The 17,823-nt window shown below is 43.7% G+C and overlaps 2 protein-coding genes across 2 annotated transcripts; one reads left to right on the top strand and one right to left on the bottom strand.

Moving 5' to 3' along the window:
* Positions 1-1,654: 1,654 nt before the first annotated feature.
* LOC121050006 lies at positions 1,655-13,293 on the top strand. The gene is given in 4 exon segments (XM_040508530.1): positions 1,655-2,191; positions 2,319-10,806; positions 10,809-12,493; positions 12,593-13,293. Coding segments are annotated over 3 exon segments (7,713 nt in total). The 5' UTR covers positions 1,655-2,191; positions 2,319-5,405; the 3' UTR covers positions 13,220-13,293.
* A 370-nt stretch (positions 13,294-13,663) lies between these two features.
* On the bottom strand, positions 13,664-17,823 carry LOC112171937. The gene is made up of 3 exons (XM_024309055.2): positions 17,703-17,823; positions 15,903-16,819; positions 13,664-15,826 (listed from the first exon to the last, which is right to left on the bottom strand). Exon 3 carries the CDS (start codon positions 15,503-15,505, stop codon positions 13,823-13,825), a length of 1,683 nt encoding a protein of 560 aa, XP_024164823.1. The 5' UTR covers positions 15,506-15,826; positions 15,903-16,819; positions 17,703-17,823; the 3' UTR covers positions 13,664-13,822.

Genomic DNA, 17,823 nt, shown 5'->3' with positions numbered 1-17,823 from the left:
TTATCAAACTAGGAGTAGCAATAGGAGAGAAGGTTCTAGATTTCCCAATCCTACACGGATTGGTATTCCTTGTAATATTAGAACTAGCACTTTGTAATCCCTATATATAGGGCTCCTATTCTCAATAATAATACACACAATTCTCTCATCAATCTCTCTCAATACACATATCCTTAAACACGTTATCAGCACGACTCTAACCACAAAACAGAAAACCAAAACTCATTCACAAAGCAGCCCCTAGCCCGAGCTAGCCGAGCCTTCGCTGCAGCCCGCGCGCCCGTGCGCTTGCAACCTTGCACAGCAGCCCCTGCTGCCCCCCTTCCTGCAGCCCTGCGTTCCAGCCTGCTGCCATCGAAGCATCACTGCTGCGCAAACAAGCCAACGCACACCCACTGCATTTTTTCCCGTTACTGTGCATATCCGTCTTCTTGCAAGCCTCGAAACGTCTAGTTCGGAAGCTCAGATCGAAAAACTTTCTTCATCAAAGTTGTTCGTCTCTGTCTCTTCCATCTAACCTCCGAATTTCAGCCTTATCGAAGTTATATTGAGATCTGTACACCAATCGAAGTACAAGCTATTCAGAACAGAATCTGCTCCGAATTTTCAACAAGTAAGTATTCAAAAGAGTAAGTTTTGAAGTTCCTATAATTCGAAATTTAAATATTTCTTCTTTTCTCGGGGACTTGAAAACCTCCCTTCTTCTACATCCCACCTTTCTTATAACGTGGGTTCGATTCTTGAAAAGTGGAATCGTGGGGATTCACGCAATTAACGAACTAAGAGCGTTCGTAAGACTTCGGACTAAGAGCGTCCGTAAGCATCGATTTAACGAACTAAGAGCGTTCGTAAGCTATGGACTAAGAGCGTTCGTGAGCATAGATTTTGACCATTTAAACATCATTGTTTTGGTCTAATCCAAATATTCTTGGAAATCGATTTCTTGGTAGCATTAAGGCTTAGAAATCTTATATTAGTTTTCGTGGAAGCATTGACTCCGAAACTAATACGTTCTTGCTTTCCTTTCAGGATGTAAGACTTGAACGGGCTCGATTTTACTCCATTGGATTCAACGGGCACGGGATATTTATTTGCCTACAATCCAAGAGCCCTGTTCTAAAGGAACCGCTCAAGACTCACAAACTGAGATAGAAAATTCCAGGGCATTTACCCTGATGAAGCGCCACATGAAGATGGCCCTCCAGTTTGAGTACATGAATGAGGATAACGCTAACAACCTTTGGGTTGCGCCTAGTGAACGTTTTAGTAACATTCACAACTTTCTGTTGAATAATAAAAAAAATACCCACAATGTACAAAGCATGTAGCTGTCACAATTATTCAAAAAAAAAAAAAAAGGAGAAGAGGATAATGACAGCAGTTAAACAAATATTTATTTACAAATTATCTGTTTCTCAAATTCAAAGGTTGACCAAGCTTGGGTGGGGATAAGCTACGAAAAAAAAAAAAAAACAGAAGAAAGCATTCAAATTGTGATAAGAACAAAGTGGCAGAGGGCGTCCAAGTTCAATCTCAAAGTCAAAGACGAAGTCTCCGATCAACAGCTTATCTTCGTGATCTTCGGGAGATTCAAATTTCAAACAAATGTTTATCCCGCCCTCTAGAATCTTCACTGCCCCCTATATAAGAAACACAAGGCTGCATAAGAAAGGGGACGGAGAGAAATAGAGAGAAGGGTGAGTTATATTGGTGCATCAGAGTGAGGCTGCATTCAAGAGAAAGAAATAGTGCACAGTGCTTAGTTACCTGGAGACTACAACCCGACGACAGGAGAGCATCAAGTTCAGGTATCCTGCTGGTCATTTCTCCATGGTCTTTTATTGGTACTTTTCCTGTATTGTTGCTGATGGGTTCATGAGTGCAGAAAGTCCTTCCTCTGTTTATTTCCACAGGGGTTTTATAACCCTTCCAAAACAGCACCGATAACAAATCCTCCGTGCTAAGAAGCCTTGAAATCCCCAAAGCCAAATACACCAACCAAAAAGCCACAAAACCCCAAAACTCTACTGCTGCCCACCAGAAATCAGAAAGACATAAAACAACAACCAGAAAACATTTTCGAAATACCTTCTATGTTGACGACAAGTGCAGGTTCAGAGAATGAAAGAAGCACGTGCAAAGAGAAGGGATTTCGACAACTTTCTGATGGCAAAAGAAGAGAAACAGAGGGGTTCACTACACTTGTTTTTGATGCCTGTATCGCGGTGCGTCCTGCATATGGGTGGCAAAGATGAGTGTCAAGTGAATGCCCGGGGGCTGCCAGTTCACACCAAGTACGGCTCTACGAAGTTCCCGAGTTTCGCTACACTTGTCTTTGATGCCTGTATTGCGGTGCGTCCTGCATATGGGTGGCAAAGATGAGTGTCAAGTGAAAGCCTCGGGCTGTTGGTTCACGCCAAGGACAAATCTGCAAAGTTCTTGGGCTCACAAAGTGAAGAAACTGCTCTGGAGGAATCTTTATGCAGCACCAAAGGAATAAATTACTCCACCTGCAGCAAAGTCATCATCAGAGTGGTATCACAGAAGGAAAAATTGCTATCTGTTACGGAAAGGCATTCTGTGGCCAAGCTGCAACATTTGATGGAGTTGAAACTCACCTCTGTAAAGCAATGGTTCGAACACCGCCTGCAATGCTCTGCTTCAAAATTATGTCTGCAAAATGGAAAAACAATCTCATAATCAGCAAGGAAGAAGAATGAAGTCCTCGGTTTTGATTTCATGGTCACGGCTACACAAAGAAAAATGGAAGCTTATTTCCACTCATTTGCAGCAGAGCAAAAGCTTCAGAATATGCACAATCGAGGCAGCTATGCTGCAAGTCCTTTTTCAGAACAAGCCAAAAATAAAAGATCAGGAAGCAAGCAACTGCATCTAATTAAAGAAGCAGAGGTCACTTCTCAAGAAGCTACGAAGCTTTGCGGTGGAGAAATGTCAAAAACCTGCAGATAATTACTTCACACATGTCTGTCAAAGTCATAGCTTTCAAAAATATGCAATTAAACACATTTGCTGCAAGTCAGAGCAACATAAGTAATGGTTTGTTAGATGTGCTGCAAGCTTGAAACAAAGAAGACAAAATAGTGGCCATATTCTTTTCTTTTGTTTGACGGTGGAAAGCTGATCATGACTCATCTATAATTAAAGTATGCTGCAGCCTTGTCTATAAATGAGAGCTAAAGACAAAGGGAACAACCTCTGCACAATGAAGCACAAAGCAATTGAGTCATGGTGGAACAATGAATAAAGAAAATCAAAGAAAGGCCATGATCATGTGGGCACCGATCACCAAACATCAAAGACAAAAACAATTCCTATGCAATTAAGCATGATTGTCAAACCATTAACTAAAGGCAAAAGCTTTGCAATTAAACAAATGAGCAGCAAGTCTCTCTTAATTAGTAAAGTTCAGCTGCACGTTTCCTTGTCAATCAAAAGAAAATCATGCAAAGAATTAATGATTGACAGACAAAGCAATTGAAGCGGTGGCAAACCGATTCGTACACATCAAGACAAAAAAAAATGTATCATGTGCAATTAAGCAAATATGCAGCAAATTTGTCGATGCAAAGCCAACAACAAAGGCCGGCCAGTCGGTGCTGTTGTCAGCAAATCATAAAGAGTTAGATTAAAATTCCCTGGGATGGCAGCTATTACCTCGAGGAGAAGCCACATCCAGTTCAACTCGAGAGGCCTGCATAAAATAAAAACCTCAGTTTGATATTGGGGTTCATATGTGAGCTGGTAGCTACAAGACAAATGCAATCACTAGTTACCCAGTAAAAATCACAGCAGAGACAAAGGGGGGAAGAACAAGGAGGCCCCAAATTTGCGAGATAGAGAGTTGATAAATTGAAGAGATTTACTACTAGAAAATTATCTCTTTGAGTCAAAGAAGCCTTACCCAATGTACGTTCTTGATGGAGAATGCATAATCAAGTAATGGGTACTCCTATTTATACAGAACTCGGAGTCCAGACTCCTTCTCCAAAGTGAAATAGAGGAACCAAGCTTCATCCTAAATGTCATCTTTATCACAAGTTGATGTTATCCGAAGGATTCAAAACTTATCAAGTCGGCCAAGGGAGGAGGGATGACGTCTAACGTCTGGTTTCTGGAGTTTTAGATGGGAGAAGACACCAAGTCACCAACTGTTTCAAGTTAAATGCCAATGATCATGGGTGTTCAGATCAGTGCCCACGATGTGGAGGCTTGTTGGGCTCTATGGGGTGCAAAAGTAAATCAAATGGGCTGAACCAATCTATGTGCCGTAGATTTTTCTTTTGGGCTCTCTTAGATCACTTGTCCACAAGTTTCGAAGCTCTACAAGGCCCACTTCAAGTCAGAAATTCGGGCTCGGTTGAATTATTCATCGACAAGCAAAAAGCCCATTTAAAATTTCAGGGCCTATTATGAAGCTCGGCACATTCGGGTGCCCAATTTAAATCAGTGGACATTCAACTAAAATTGGGTGTTCACCAAAATATGTTTTCTCGACGAGTTCAAAATGTACACCCGTTGAGTAAAAATTGGTACAAAACCGAAAATACAAATTTGATGAACTACAGTGGTTTGATCCCTTCACAGGGTATGTAGGCAGTCTAGCGACCCACTAGATGCAACCACAACTCCAAACAGAATCCCTGACTCCACCAGTCAAATTCTCCCAAAAATCAAATCCATTCCAAATCACACAAGTAAAGTCCGAACCAAATTCAAGGGCTTTAAATCCTCTCCCAAACACAAATCCCAAATAAATGGGTCACCTACCCATTTAAACCTCAAAAGTTGAACTACAGTGGTTTGATCCCTTCACGGGGTATGTAGGCAGTCTAGATTTAAATCTGGATGCAACCGCGACCTTAACCGAATCCCTGGTTTTCCCTAAACCAAATTCACCAAATCCTAGTGACCACAGAAGTCATCCAAATTTCCGAATTCAAATCACCCAAACACTTAACCAAAATTCTTTGGTGGGTCATTTACTCATCGAAGCATCCAAACCTTTCCAAAAATCTGAACTACGAGTGGCTTGATCCCTTCTGGGGTACGTAGGCAGCCTGATAAACACTCTGGGTACAGCCACAAAATCAAACAAACACACTCCTCTCCATGGAATTCTTGTCTTCGTATTTGGAATCAAAGGGTCTTCCCTTGAAGCAAGGGATTGTAATTAAGGGATATTATCTATCTCGAATGGGTCCGAACTTAACATAATAAAACTCTATTTCCGTTAATGAAATAGAGTGAGATTGTGTTGAGTATATTTATTTACTATTTTTGCTCAACATAGTTTTTGGCACGCCCAGTGGGACCCATTCTCCTTTTCATCTCCTTTATGAAGATACTAATGTATTTTGTGTGTGTGTTTCTCAGGAAACAATACAATGGCACCACAAGTTACCGTGTTCTTTCACAAGCTCCCAGCAGTTGGCGACAACACAAAAAGGACTGGTCATCGTATGTCCTTTGTGATTGGTCATGCACCCATCACTCGAAGCATGACAAAGCCCAAGCTTGGAGCCAAACAGGACAACAAGGCTGTGAAGGTTGTCAAGACTCAGATCGTTAAGACCTCTTCAAAGAATGCCATAAGAAACCAGAGAAAAAGAGCCGCCAGGGCTCAGAGGAAAAGAGACGCTGAGGCTAAAACAATTGAGGCCATCTTGGCGGAAATTGCTCAGTTGACACCAACTCTAGTCAAAACCACCAATGCTCCCAAGACTCCTTCAGCTACTAAGGTCCACATGCCAGCTCATTTCATGGTTGGCACTATCCCGGTCTATCTACCTAACACTGAGAGTGTGATGGTGACCTTTACTGAGGAGAAGGATGAAGACGAAGCTTCAGTGGCTCAAGAGTCCACCACCTCTTCACAAAGAGTTATCATACGGGAAGGTCAAAATATCGACCCAAAGCAAATAGCTGAAGGGGTAATCAAGGCCCTCGATGCACCATCAAAGCATGCAGGGAGGCCAAAGGGGGCTAGAAACAAAGAGTATCCTGTTTTCAAAGATGACTCTTACTCAGGGCCAGTCACCCGCAACAAGGCTCACAAAATGACGCCTAGAGATGCTTCTTCAGTGGGTACTGCATCAGAAGATGAGGGGCAAATGTGGAAAGATAATCCACTCTATGAGACATCTGTAAAAGAAAGAGTCTCCCAACTGCAAACTGATGGCTCCTCACAGGGTTCAGAAAGCAGTGAAAGTAGAGAGCCCGATGGTGCACAAGTGCTGGTAGCTAACCCGCAAAGCCCGGAAGAGCAGATGCAAGAGTTGCAAAGAAGGTTAGCACAGCTTGAGCTTGAGGCTATCCGAAGGCAAGAGGAAGAGGCCAAGAGGCGTGCTGAAATAGAAGCAGCAGCAACCAAAAAATTGGAAGAGAAGGAGGCTGAAGTAGCTGCATTGGTAGCACAACTAGCCTTAATGGCCAATAACAAGGACAGGGGCAAAGAGATGTTCCAATACACAGAACGGAAGCATGAGGAACGTGGAGATTCTTCAGGCGACTCAAACACATTCTCCCCCGCCGACATCAAGACAATGATAGCTGAGGGGATTAAGGAATTTCAGTTATCGCTGAATCCGCCTGTAATTGGGTACAGGAAGCCATACCCTCTCCATTACGATGCCATACCTTTCCCCAAAGGGTATCAGAGGCCCACTTTCGATAAGTTTGATGGGATAAATGGCTCTCCTCACGAACATTTGGCTCACTTCCACTCAGCTTGCGGAGAGACTTCTCAACTGGATGCCTTTTTGGTTAGGCAATTTGTTCAGTCCCTCAAAGGGTCCGCATTCACATGGTATACCCAGCTTCAGCCAGGGTCCATTACAACATGGGACGACATGCAGAGAGCATTCTTGGCACAGTTTGTCAGTTCCAAGAAAAAAGTCTCAATCATTGACTTGGCTGATGCAAGACAAAAGGTGGGGGAAAATGCCAATGACTTTATCACAAGGTGGAGAAGCTTGAACCTCCAGTGCCCTGAGAAGCTGACTGAACAGTCGGCTGTTCAAATGTGCGCCAACAACTTGCTTCCTGATATTGCGACATTTGTTGGCACTGCAGAACCTCAAACTTTTGACGCATTGGTTTCAAAGGCTAGCAACGTGGAAAGACAGATAGCTCGCCAAAAGATGCTAACTCCAAAAGTACAGGCTGGGGACAAGAAAGTTGATCCTAAGAAACCTGCGATAAAGAAGGGGGAGTCAATGGCCACCTTCATCAAAACTGAAAAGAAGAGTGAGGGTGCCAGCAACGGTCGAGGAAGAGATGAGCGACCACGAAGACTCACATTGAAGGAAAGGAAACAAGTCAAATACTCCTTTGACGATGATGATGTGGACTCAATCTTTGATGAGCTTCTCGCGGCAAAAGCCATCAAACTCCCAGAATCGAAGCGTCCTGCTGAGATGAACATGACCAATGACCCCAAGTACTGCAGGTACCATCGTCTGGTTGGCCATACACTGAAGGACTGCTACGTCCTCAAAGATATAGTCCAAGAGATGATCAATAACCATGAAATAGAGATCGACTCGTCCCCAAACAGAACTGCATCAGCAAATGTGGTTGAAGAAAGTCTTGCAGTGGCTCCCTCACCAACAAAGGCTGCAACAGTCTCATTACCAGAGGGTGCTATACGCGTCACTTTCCAGGTGGACAATGAAGTCAAGATTGTTCATGCGCACCCAGATATGCCTCGCCCTGGGAATCCGAAAATTCCTAGTCTGTATGAGCTAATGACCGCACCGAGTTTTGACATTTGGGAAGATTCAGAAAATTCAGATGGGTCAACAGACGAGTGGAAGACATTGACCAAAGTGTTCAAGCACCGTCCTATCAACACTGGGTCCTCCACTCAATCCGGAGTTAAGATCAGGGGAAGGCCGTCCTTAAGAAACAAGAAAAAGAAGAAGAGAGCACCCAAGAAAGTTCAGATCCTTGATGAAGAAGAGTATGAACAACCACCAAGGGTGCCAATCACTCTACAGGAATTTTTACCTAAGGAACTTCTCGAAGCTGAACAACAAGAGGATGGTGAGGAAGTGCTTGAGTGTTGCATGGTCACCACTGAGGGCCCTAAGGGATCAGACACAGAGGCGGACGAGGAAAGCTCTGATAAATCGGAACCCGAGGTTAATAAGATCACTCTACGCTCTGGTTTGAGCATTCCAGGAGCTGACAAGCAGAAAGAAGTGAATGAACCATCTGATAGCCCGAAAAAGTTAAAGTCGAAAAACGTTCCAGAGAACACGACGGACAAGACTGGAAAAGCCTCGACGTCAAAGAACTCTAAACCGAAGCAGAACGAGGGTCGAATAAAGGAGTCATCACAGAAATACAGATATAATGTGCTGGCTCACCTGAAACGTGTCCCAGCTACATTGAGTGTCTATGACGCATTACAGATGTCAAGGGAGCTGAGGGAAGCACTCATTGAAGCTTTATTGAGCCCTGACATGTACAAGGAAGAGGTTGCCATAACCACACCAAAGGTTTGTGCAAGTTGTATGGAGTGCATCACATTTGGTGAAGAGGATCTCTTATTAGGGTCTGAGTACCACAATAGACCCCTTTATGTTACAGGACTTGTGGGAAACACGACGCTTAACCGGATCCTCTTAGATGGTGGTTCAGCTGTGAATCTTCTACCGCTCAAGACGCTTCGCACGATAGGAATGGGTGTGAAACAATTGTCCCCATCCATGTTGACAATCCAGGGATACAACCAATCTGGGCAGAAGGCCATGGGCACTATTACACTTCAGATGGAGATTGGGGGGCTATGCTCGGACGCATTATTTCATGTGATTGATGCTCCGACATCTTTTAACGTACTATTGGGTCGACCTTGGCTCCACACATATGGTGTTGTTCCTTCGACATTACATCAGTGCTTCAAGTATTTGGCAGATGGTGAGGCCAAGAAAGTAGGGGCAGATGTAAATCCCTTTAAAGGTGAAGAAGTAAACTACTCTGATGCCAAATTCTACAAGCCTCCAACCTTTAGTCTGACACAGCAGCCAAACACTGGAATACTGAAGGATAACGTAGTTGAACAACGGTCTGAAAAACCTGAGGTTGCTAAGCCACCAAAGCCCATCCGAGTCAAGGTAACGACCCCAAAAGATGATAAGCCTTCAAGCTCAACAGCAATACGACCTAAAGTGATCTTCAAATATTCAAAGAAAGACCAGCGAGAACCTGGACAAAAGGCTTTAATTCCAATAAGAGATACAATTGAGGCACTCATGACAAGTTACACTAAGCCTCTTCACAAGATTGATCAGTCTATCCCACGGGGCAATTTGGTCATTTCCACAAAATTTGGGAACAAGCAAGGCCAGACCAAGCGCATTGTCTCATTCAGAAATACAGCATCTACTCCACTAAGGGTCAAATCAAGAAGGCTCAGGAACAGGCCAGGGAACAATGCACTCAAGATCACAGTTCAACATGTGAATGGCATGCTTAAAGCAAAAGTTCCCGAAGCAGACATACTTACAAATCACGAAAGGGCTGTTTTTCAGGAAGAACAGGTGATGGAGAAGCCATCACGTGTCTCAGTCTTTCAACGCCTAGGGACGAACAATCCACCCCGCGTCCCAATCTTTCAGCGGTTGGAAACTCAAAAGCAACCCCGTGTCTCAGCTTTCCAGCGTCTGAGCAACACTTCTTCATTACCATCCAACAAGTCACAAGCAAGCAAGAAATGGAAGGTTAAACGACACACAAGGGTGATCTTCAAAAAGACAGTGGGTTCTAAGCCGGACAAAAACCTGGAAGAATCAGTTTCAGTGAACTGTGTTTCGTTTGAAGACCAAGATCAAGCTCCAGAATTCATTGATACCGCCCAGCCTGCTCCCCCACAAATGGAGGAGGGAGGACAAGCAACCATTGACGACCTCCAAGAGATCAACCTTGGGACAGCTGAGGACCCAAAGCCGATATTTGTGAGTGCTCTGTTGACGCCAGATGAATTAAAAGGCTACAGATCTCTCCTCCAGGAATACAAAGACGTTTTCGCCTGGGGCTATCAAGACATGCCTGGTTTAGATCCAAAAGTGGCAGTTCACAAGTTAGCAGTCTCGGATCAGAAACGCTGGGTAAAACAAGCTCCCCGACGCTTCCGCCCAGAGCTCGCAGTTCAAGTTAAGACTGAAGTTGACAAGCTCATCGACGCTGGTTTCATCCGAGAGGTTAAATATCCCACATGGCTGGCAAGTATCGTCCCAGTGAAGAAAAAGAATGGACAGATCCGCATCTGCATTGACTACAGGGATCTTAATGACGCATGCCCAAAAGATGAGTTCCCACTCCCAATCACGGAGCTATTGGTTGATGCCACAACAGGATATGGCGCATTGTCCTTCATGGACGGTTTCTCTGGCTATAATCAAATTAAAATGGCACCTGAAGACGAGGAACTCACTGCATTTCGTACACCAAAAGGCGTATATTGCTACACTGTAATGCCCTTTGGTTTGAAAAATGCAGGCGCAACTTATCAAAGAGCCATGACAGTCATCTTCAGCGATATGTTACACAACACTGTCGAGTGTTATGTCGATGACTTGGTAGTCAAGACAAGGAAAAGAGAGCATCACCTAGCCGACTTGAGAAGGGTGTTTGAAAGGCTCCGGAAACATCAACTGAAGATGAATCCCTTAAAATGCGCATTCGGGGTAACATCTGGGAAGTTCCTTGGCTTTATTGTCTGGTACCGAGGAATAGAGGTTGACCCCACAAAGATCAAGGCAATCAGGGAAATGCCTCCCCCAGGAACTTGCGAGAGTTAAGAGGGTTACAAGGAAGACTGGCCTATATAAGAAGGTTCATTTCAAACCTTTCTGGAAGATGCCAACCCTTCACAAGATTGATGAAGAAGGACGTTCCCTTTGTATGGGATCAAGCCTGTCAGAATGCTTTCGATAGCATTAAAGAGTATTTGCTTAAACCTCCAGTATTAATGGCACCCATCAAAGGAAAACCCCTAATTCTTTACATCGCAGCACTTGAGCGATCATTGGGGGCATTACTCGCACAAAATAATGATGAGGGGAAAGAAAGCGCTCTGTATTACCTAAGCAGGACACTTGTGGGGGCAGAACACAATTACACTCCTATTGAAAAGGTCTGCCTAGCCTTGGTCTTTGCAGCTCAGAAGCTACGACATTATCTGCTTGCTCATAACATCACCTTGATCTCCAAAGCTGACCCACTCAGGTATCTAATGTCAAAGCCCGTGCTATCCGGACGCTTAGCAAAATGGTCTCTGTACCTATCAGAGTTTGACATCAAATACGTGTCCCAAAAGGCCATCAAAGGGCAAGCACTTGCTGATTTCTTAGCAGCACATCCTGTGCCTGATCATATGGAATTACCTGAGGACTTGCCAGATGAAGAAGTTTTCTCAACAGAAACGTCTACATGGCAGCTTTACTTTGATGGGGCAGCTAGGAAAAGGGGAGCAGGAGCAGGCGTTGTGCTCATTACACCATTTGGGGGCCTAGTTCCATATTCATTCTCTCTCATAGCCATATGTTCAAATAATGTTGCAGAATACGAGGCGTTGATCATCGGCCTTGAGATAGCACTGGAAATGGGGATTGACACTTTACAAGCCTATGGAGATTCCCAGCTGATTGTTAGACAAATAAATGACGAATATGCAGTCAAAAATGAGAACCTCATCCCGTACCATCAGAGGGTCAAACATCTCATGGGGCAGTTTCAAGAAGTACATATTAGCCACATTCCCAGGTCCGAGAATGACAAAGCAGATGCACTGGCTAATTTGGCAGCGTCCTTGACCCTCCCAGATGAGAGAGATGTCCAAATCACAGTTGGAGAACGTCGGTTATTACCTTCCGCATTTGAACGGAAGGAGGGATCCCAAGAAATACATGCAGTTTCAGTGCTCGAAGTCGAAGAAGAAACAGATTGGCGAAAAGACATGATTGAGTATTGCCAAACCAGAAAGCTCCCTAGTGATCCAAAGAAGAGAGCATACGTGAGACGAACAGCCCTTCGGTTTGTTTATCTGAATGACACCTTGTACAAAAGGTCCTTTGATGGAGTACTACTAAGGTGTTTGTCTAAAGAAGAGGCAGCTAAAGCTCTTAAAGACACCCATTCAGGTATTTGTGGAGCTCATCAGGCCGGTCCAAAACTTGCAGCTCAGCTGAAACGAGTAGGCTACTACTGGCCGACAATGGTACAGGATTCAGTAAATTACGCTCGCTCCTGCAAGGCATGCCAGCTACATGGAGATTTCATACATCAACCTCCAGTCCCTCTTCATCCTGCAACTCTCTCATACCCCTTCGAAACATGGGGATTGGATGTTATAGGTGCTATAAATCCTAAATCCTCACGCCTGCATCAGTATATATTGGCTGCAACAGATTATTTCTCTAAGTGGTCTGAAGCAATTCCCCTGAAAGTAGTCAAGGCAGAAGATGTTGCAAGCTTTATCCGAAACAACATCATTCACCGTTTCGGTGTACCCGCAAAGATAGTATCTGACAACGCCTCATACTTCAAGTGCAAGGCCATGGTCCAGCTGTGTGAGAAATACCATATTCAGCATGCATTCTCTGCAAGCTACAACCCTACAGCTAATGGGCAAGCCGAGGCTTTCAACAAGATTCTTTGCAACATCTTAAAGAAGATGGTCTCAGGAAATAAAAGAGATTGGCATGAACGCCTACCTGAGGCATTGTGGGCCTATAGAACTACTGTTCGTACAGCAACGGGGTGCACGCCATATAATTTGGTATACGGGTCTGAAGCAGTGTTACCACTAGAGATCCAGTTGCCATCACTGAGGATTGCTACTCAGCTTGCAAGTCCAGATGAAAATGCAAAGATCAGACTTGCAGAACTCGAAGCACTCGATGAAAAAAGACTTGCAGTCCAACAGAGGCTCGAAATCTACCAGGCTCAGGTTGCAGGCGCCTTCAACAAGAAAGTTAAATTCCGATCCTTCAAGGTAGGAGACTTGGTTCTAACAATCCGAAGGCCTATTATTGTTACCAGAAAGTCAAAAGGCAAGTTTGAGCCGAAATGGGAGGGCCCGTATGTTGTCACCAGAGTCTTCACTAAAGGTGCATATGAGCTTTCAAATGCAGACGGAGACTGTATCTACCCCTGCGTGAATGGGAAGTTCGTCAAAAAGTTCTTCATCTAAAAAGCTCGCTGGGCTGAAAGTCTGAAAGGGTAGCCCATGCAAAGTCTGAGCACAAAAAAAAAAAAAAAAAAAAAAAAAAAAAAAAAAAAAAAAAGAGCTCGCTGGATTGAAAACCCGAAAGGGCGGTCCAGGCAAAACCTAGAGCACAAAACTACCAGAACTACGACGGCTTGATCCCTCAAACGGGGTACGTAGGCAGTCTAGCCTCAAAAACTAGATGCAGCCACCCAATCAAAAAAAATATATATATCTCCATTCCTGAATCAATCAGGGGAACTACGTTTGGCTTGATCCCTTAACAGGGTACGTAGGCAGTCTGGTAATAACTAGATTCAGCCATCTTTTCCAACACATCTGATTTCCTTTAATTTGTGGTTAATTTATCAATGATCACAGGTTGAATTATCACAAGTCTACAAGCAAATCAAGGAGAGGAAAAATAAGTAATCATGATAACTTCAGTTCTTTTTATTACAGGAGAATGAAAGCAATCACAAAATGAAGGCAGTTAAACTGAAGTACATTTAAAGCAAGGGCTAACCAAAGAGAGGGAGAACAAGAGTCCCAAACAAAATCATAAAGAAAGAAACAACATCCGAACATCTATGCAGTTGGAAAAAGGGAAATAAAAGAATCAAATGACTTCTGATACTTTTCTCGCTCCAGCTTGCTTGAAGATATAGCCTGTTCGATCTCTGGAAGCTTGTCCTTTACACAGTCTGACTTCTCTTTAAGAAGTTGCCGCCCTTGATCCTCCTGCTCTTTTATGGATTCCTTCAGCAACTTTATGGTGTTCTCAATAGAGGCCTTCTGACTGTCATGTTTCCGACGACGCTTCCTAACCCGCTCCTCGTCAGCTTTGATATCAAGTTCTGTAGCTTGCAAGTCTTGGAGCTTCTTGGAAGAATCTGCCAACCGGGAGTCTAAGTCCTGTTTGACTTTCATACACGCCTCATAGTCAGAAATCAGGTTATCAGCAAACTCAACATCAACTCCTGTGCTCTCTTTCAGAAGTGCAATAGTTCTCGAAGAATCCACTGCAGCCGCTAGCATATCTCTAATGGTAGAGGTAAATTTCTCGAACAGATCTTTACCAGACTTCAAAGACTCAATAACGGGATGGAGCATACCCAAAGCTAATTGGATTTCTTCATGATGGGCCAATAAATCTTCTGGTGTCTTTGAGGAAGAAACTTTCACAAAAATGTCACTCACATGACCAATAAGATAGTTCCTCGTGAATAAAGCCAGCCCAGGATCGACTATGGCTGATAGAAAGCTCCCCACATCCTCTACAGTTGGCATGCACTTGGTTGAGGGATTTTTGCTAGAAATACAAGCTTTCTGAGGCACAACTGTTTTCTTAACACCTTGATCAATAGTGGTTTGAGCCCTTTGGGGACGCCCGTTGCTCTGACGCTCTACAGGTTGCCTTTTAGAAGTTCGAGCTACAATCTCTGCTCTAGAAGGATCAGTATTAGAGCTAAATCCACTTTCTGTTTGTTGGACATTTCGAACAGCTGCTGAAGGATTAGAAGGATGTAAACTGTCAGGTTTCCTCTTGAGTGCCTTTTGAGCATCTTGAGTGCCAAATCCTGTCTGGGGAAGACTCACCTCTCTGGATACTGTCCCTTTATGGGTCGCCACCTTCTCATGGTTAATGTGCTTACTACTGATACGGTTATCACCATTTGGCCCAACCTTGCTAAGGCTCGTTTGAGAATTCTGACTCTCTGGCCTTGGTAAAGATGAAATCTGAACTTCTTTTCTCAAATCCGCAGAAACTTCAGCAAGTTTGTTCACTATAAAGACACGATGATCAGGCTCAGGAGATTTCTGAGTGAAAGTCTTGAAAGTCTTCGATACGGAAAGCCCTAAATAAGGTATACAAGCTTTCAACCACCACTTGCAGTACCACCAAGTGCATTCTCCTTCACGTGTCGATCTCGGGATATAAATTTGAGCTGTTGTATTCCTCCTGTAAAGAATAGATTGGGCTCTCGCTAAATCTTCAACAAAACACTGCTTCCTCTTCGACACACTAAAAGAGAGGCGGTTAGAGGGAACACTCTGATCATAGCCGAATTGACGTGCAAATCTGTTGGGATAATACGGCTCTAAAATAAGCTGACCATCAACTCTCACAGGAAGGCATGCAGAGCGTAGGCCAAAAAGAAACTCAAATCTCTCGTCTGACAGAGTCTCATCGTCTAACAAAAAACAGCCCTCAGTTTCGAGAAAAGCATGGGGACGATAGATTACAGACTTGTTATCCCGAAAGACCATTCTGGCACAAGTAATGGACAAATCTTTGCTTGCAACATAAGCATACCTCGCTAGACGCGGATAATCTGCTGGAAACTCACTGTCCGCTCGTCGTTTACACAACTGTGGAAAATATTCCCCGAGCCAGCCAAGTACATAATGTATGGGTAAGCACACTTTGGGGGGACATCCCCTACCGGATAAGAAGCAATTTCTCCAAGACGGTGATAAATATATCCTAATGTTGTTGGTGCAATGGAAACTTTAACTCCTTTTGCCATCAAACACGCCATATGAAATGCCTCTGGCCTTATTGTTTTATCCCATGCGGGTAAGACAAACCTGTAAAAAAAAAATGTGTCAGGAAAATGCATCCAATACAAACTGGCAAACAAAATGAAATAGAGAGGGGACAAACCTGCACAACCAAAATACAAGAAAAGCAGCAAGCTTCCCTTCCTCAGAAATTCTCAATGGTAGTCTAGGGGTCCTTGGCTTCGGCAGCACTGCCTTGCCTTCACCAGGTGAAGCATATATGAGTTCCCCTCGGAAAAAATGGGTAAGCCATTGATCCCAGTAAATGGCATCGTACCCATACTCGATACACAATGCAGAATGTATCTGTAAAAGCTCCAGGACTGTGGGAGGATATAAATCTTTATTCCGCAAATCCTTGTTAGTCGGAAGAAATTCTTCATACGGAACGCCAGAAATGGGCAGACCTCCGATAGCTTGCAAGTCAGATAAAGAAATGCTCATCTCACCATCGGCAAAATGCAATGTGTTGGACAAAGGGCCCCATAATTCACAAAATGCCCTCCAAACATTCTTTGAAGACTCGTAAGGATAGCGAGAAACAGCAACAGCTCCATATATACCTGCTTTGTATAAGGTATCCTTGAAGGTCTCCAAGATAGTTTCAGTCCATTCTAATACGCCGAAGCCAAAGATTGATCGACCTCGAAATTTAAAATCATGGCCCCATTCTTGCTTACTCTGCAACATCCTGTGCAGTGCTGGATAAAAGTTCATTCCGACCAACATTTTGTCATCACCATGCTCAGCATTGTTCACTTTTTCCAGAGTATAGGCCTGAAACACGTTGCCATAACTTGGACACGATTTGATGACCTCATCCTCTGCATGAGGGTCGAATCTAAGAATGCCAGAACGCACACTGGCCCGAGTAGCCCACGTTGGCCGACTCTCAAGCGACATGGTAAGCTTGATCGAACTTAAAGGAAGAGATCTCTTGTATTCTCGACCGTTTTTGGCTACACGTTCGCCTTTTCCGGGAACCCGTTCAGTGCAAAGTTCTCCATGTGGGTTCATTTTCTGAAAACAGAAAGCATGACAAAATGGTCAAGCCTCGTACGCATAAAGCCTTTACACACACGATGCTTGAGGGGGCAACTGTTGAATAATAAAAAAAATACCCACAATGTACAAAGCATGTAGCTGTCACAATTATTCAAAAAAAAAAAAAAGGAGAAGAGGATAATGACAGCAGTTAAACAAATATTTATTTACAAATTATCTGTTTCTCAAATTCAAAGGTTGACCAAGCTTGGGTGGGGATAAGCTACGAAAAAAAAAAAAAAAACAGAAGAAAGCATTCAAATTGTGATAAGAACAAAGTGGCAGAGGGCGTCCAAGTTCAATCTCAAAGTCAAAGACGAAGTCTCCGATCAACAGCTTATCTTCGTGATCTTCGGGAGATTCAAATTTCAAACAAATGTTTATCCCGCCCTCTAGAATCTTCACTGCCCCCTATATAAGAAACACAAGGCTGCATAAGAAAGGGGACGGAGAGAAATAGAGAGAAGGGTGAGTTATATTGGTGCATCAGAGTGAGGCTGCATTCAAGAGAAAGAAATAGTGCACAGTGCTTAGTTACCTGGAGACTACAACCCGACGACAGGAGAGCATCAAGTTCAGGTATCCTGCTGGTCATTTCTCCATGGTCTTTTATTGGTACTTTTCCTGTATTGTTGCTGATGGGTTCATGAGTGCAGAAAGTCCTTCCTCTGTTTATTTCCACAGGGGTTTTATAACCCTTCCAAAACAGCACCGATAACAAATCCTCCGTGCTAAGAAGCCTTGAAATCCCCAAAGCCAAATACACCAACCAAAAAGCCACAAAACCCCAAAACTCTACTGCTGCCCACCAGAAATCAGAAAGACATAAAACAACAACCAGAAAACATTTTCGAAATACCTTCTATGTTGACGACAAGTGCAGGTTCAGAGAATGAAAGAAGCACGTGCAAAGAGAAGGGATTTCGACAACTTTCTGATGGCAAAAGAAGAGAAACAGAGGGGTTCACTACACTTGTTTT

Source organism: Rosa chinensis, chromosome 6, assembly GCF_002994745.2.
Source record: "Rosa chinensis cultivar Old Blush chromosome 6, RchiOBHm-V2, whole genome shotgun sequence".
Classification (NCBI taxonomy): Eukaryota; Viridiplantae; Streptophyta; class Magnoliopsida; order Rosales; family Rosaceae; genus Rosa; species Rosa chinensis.
This window is presented reverse-complemented; position numbering and strand designations above follow the sequence as displayed.

What these genes read in the sequence shown, in the direction of transcription:
- LOC112171937 (XM_024309055.2), bottom strand. Translation starts at nt 15,505, where the DNA reads ATGGTCTTTCGGGATAACAAGTCTGTAATCTATCGTCCCCATGCTTTT.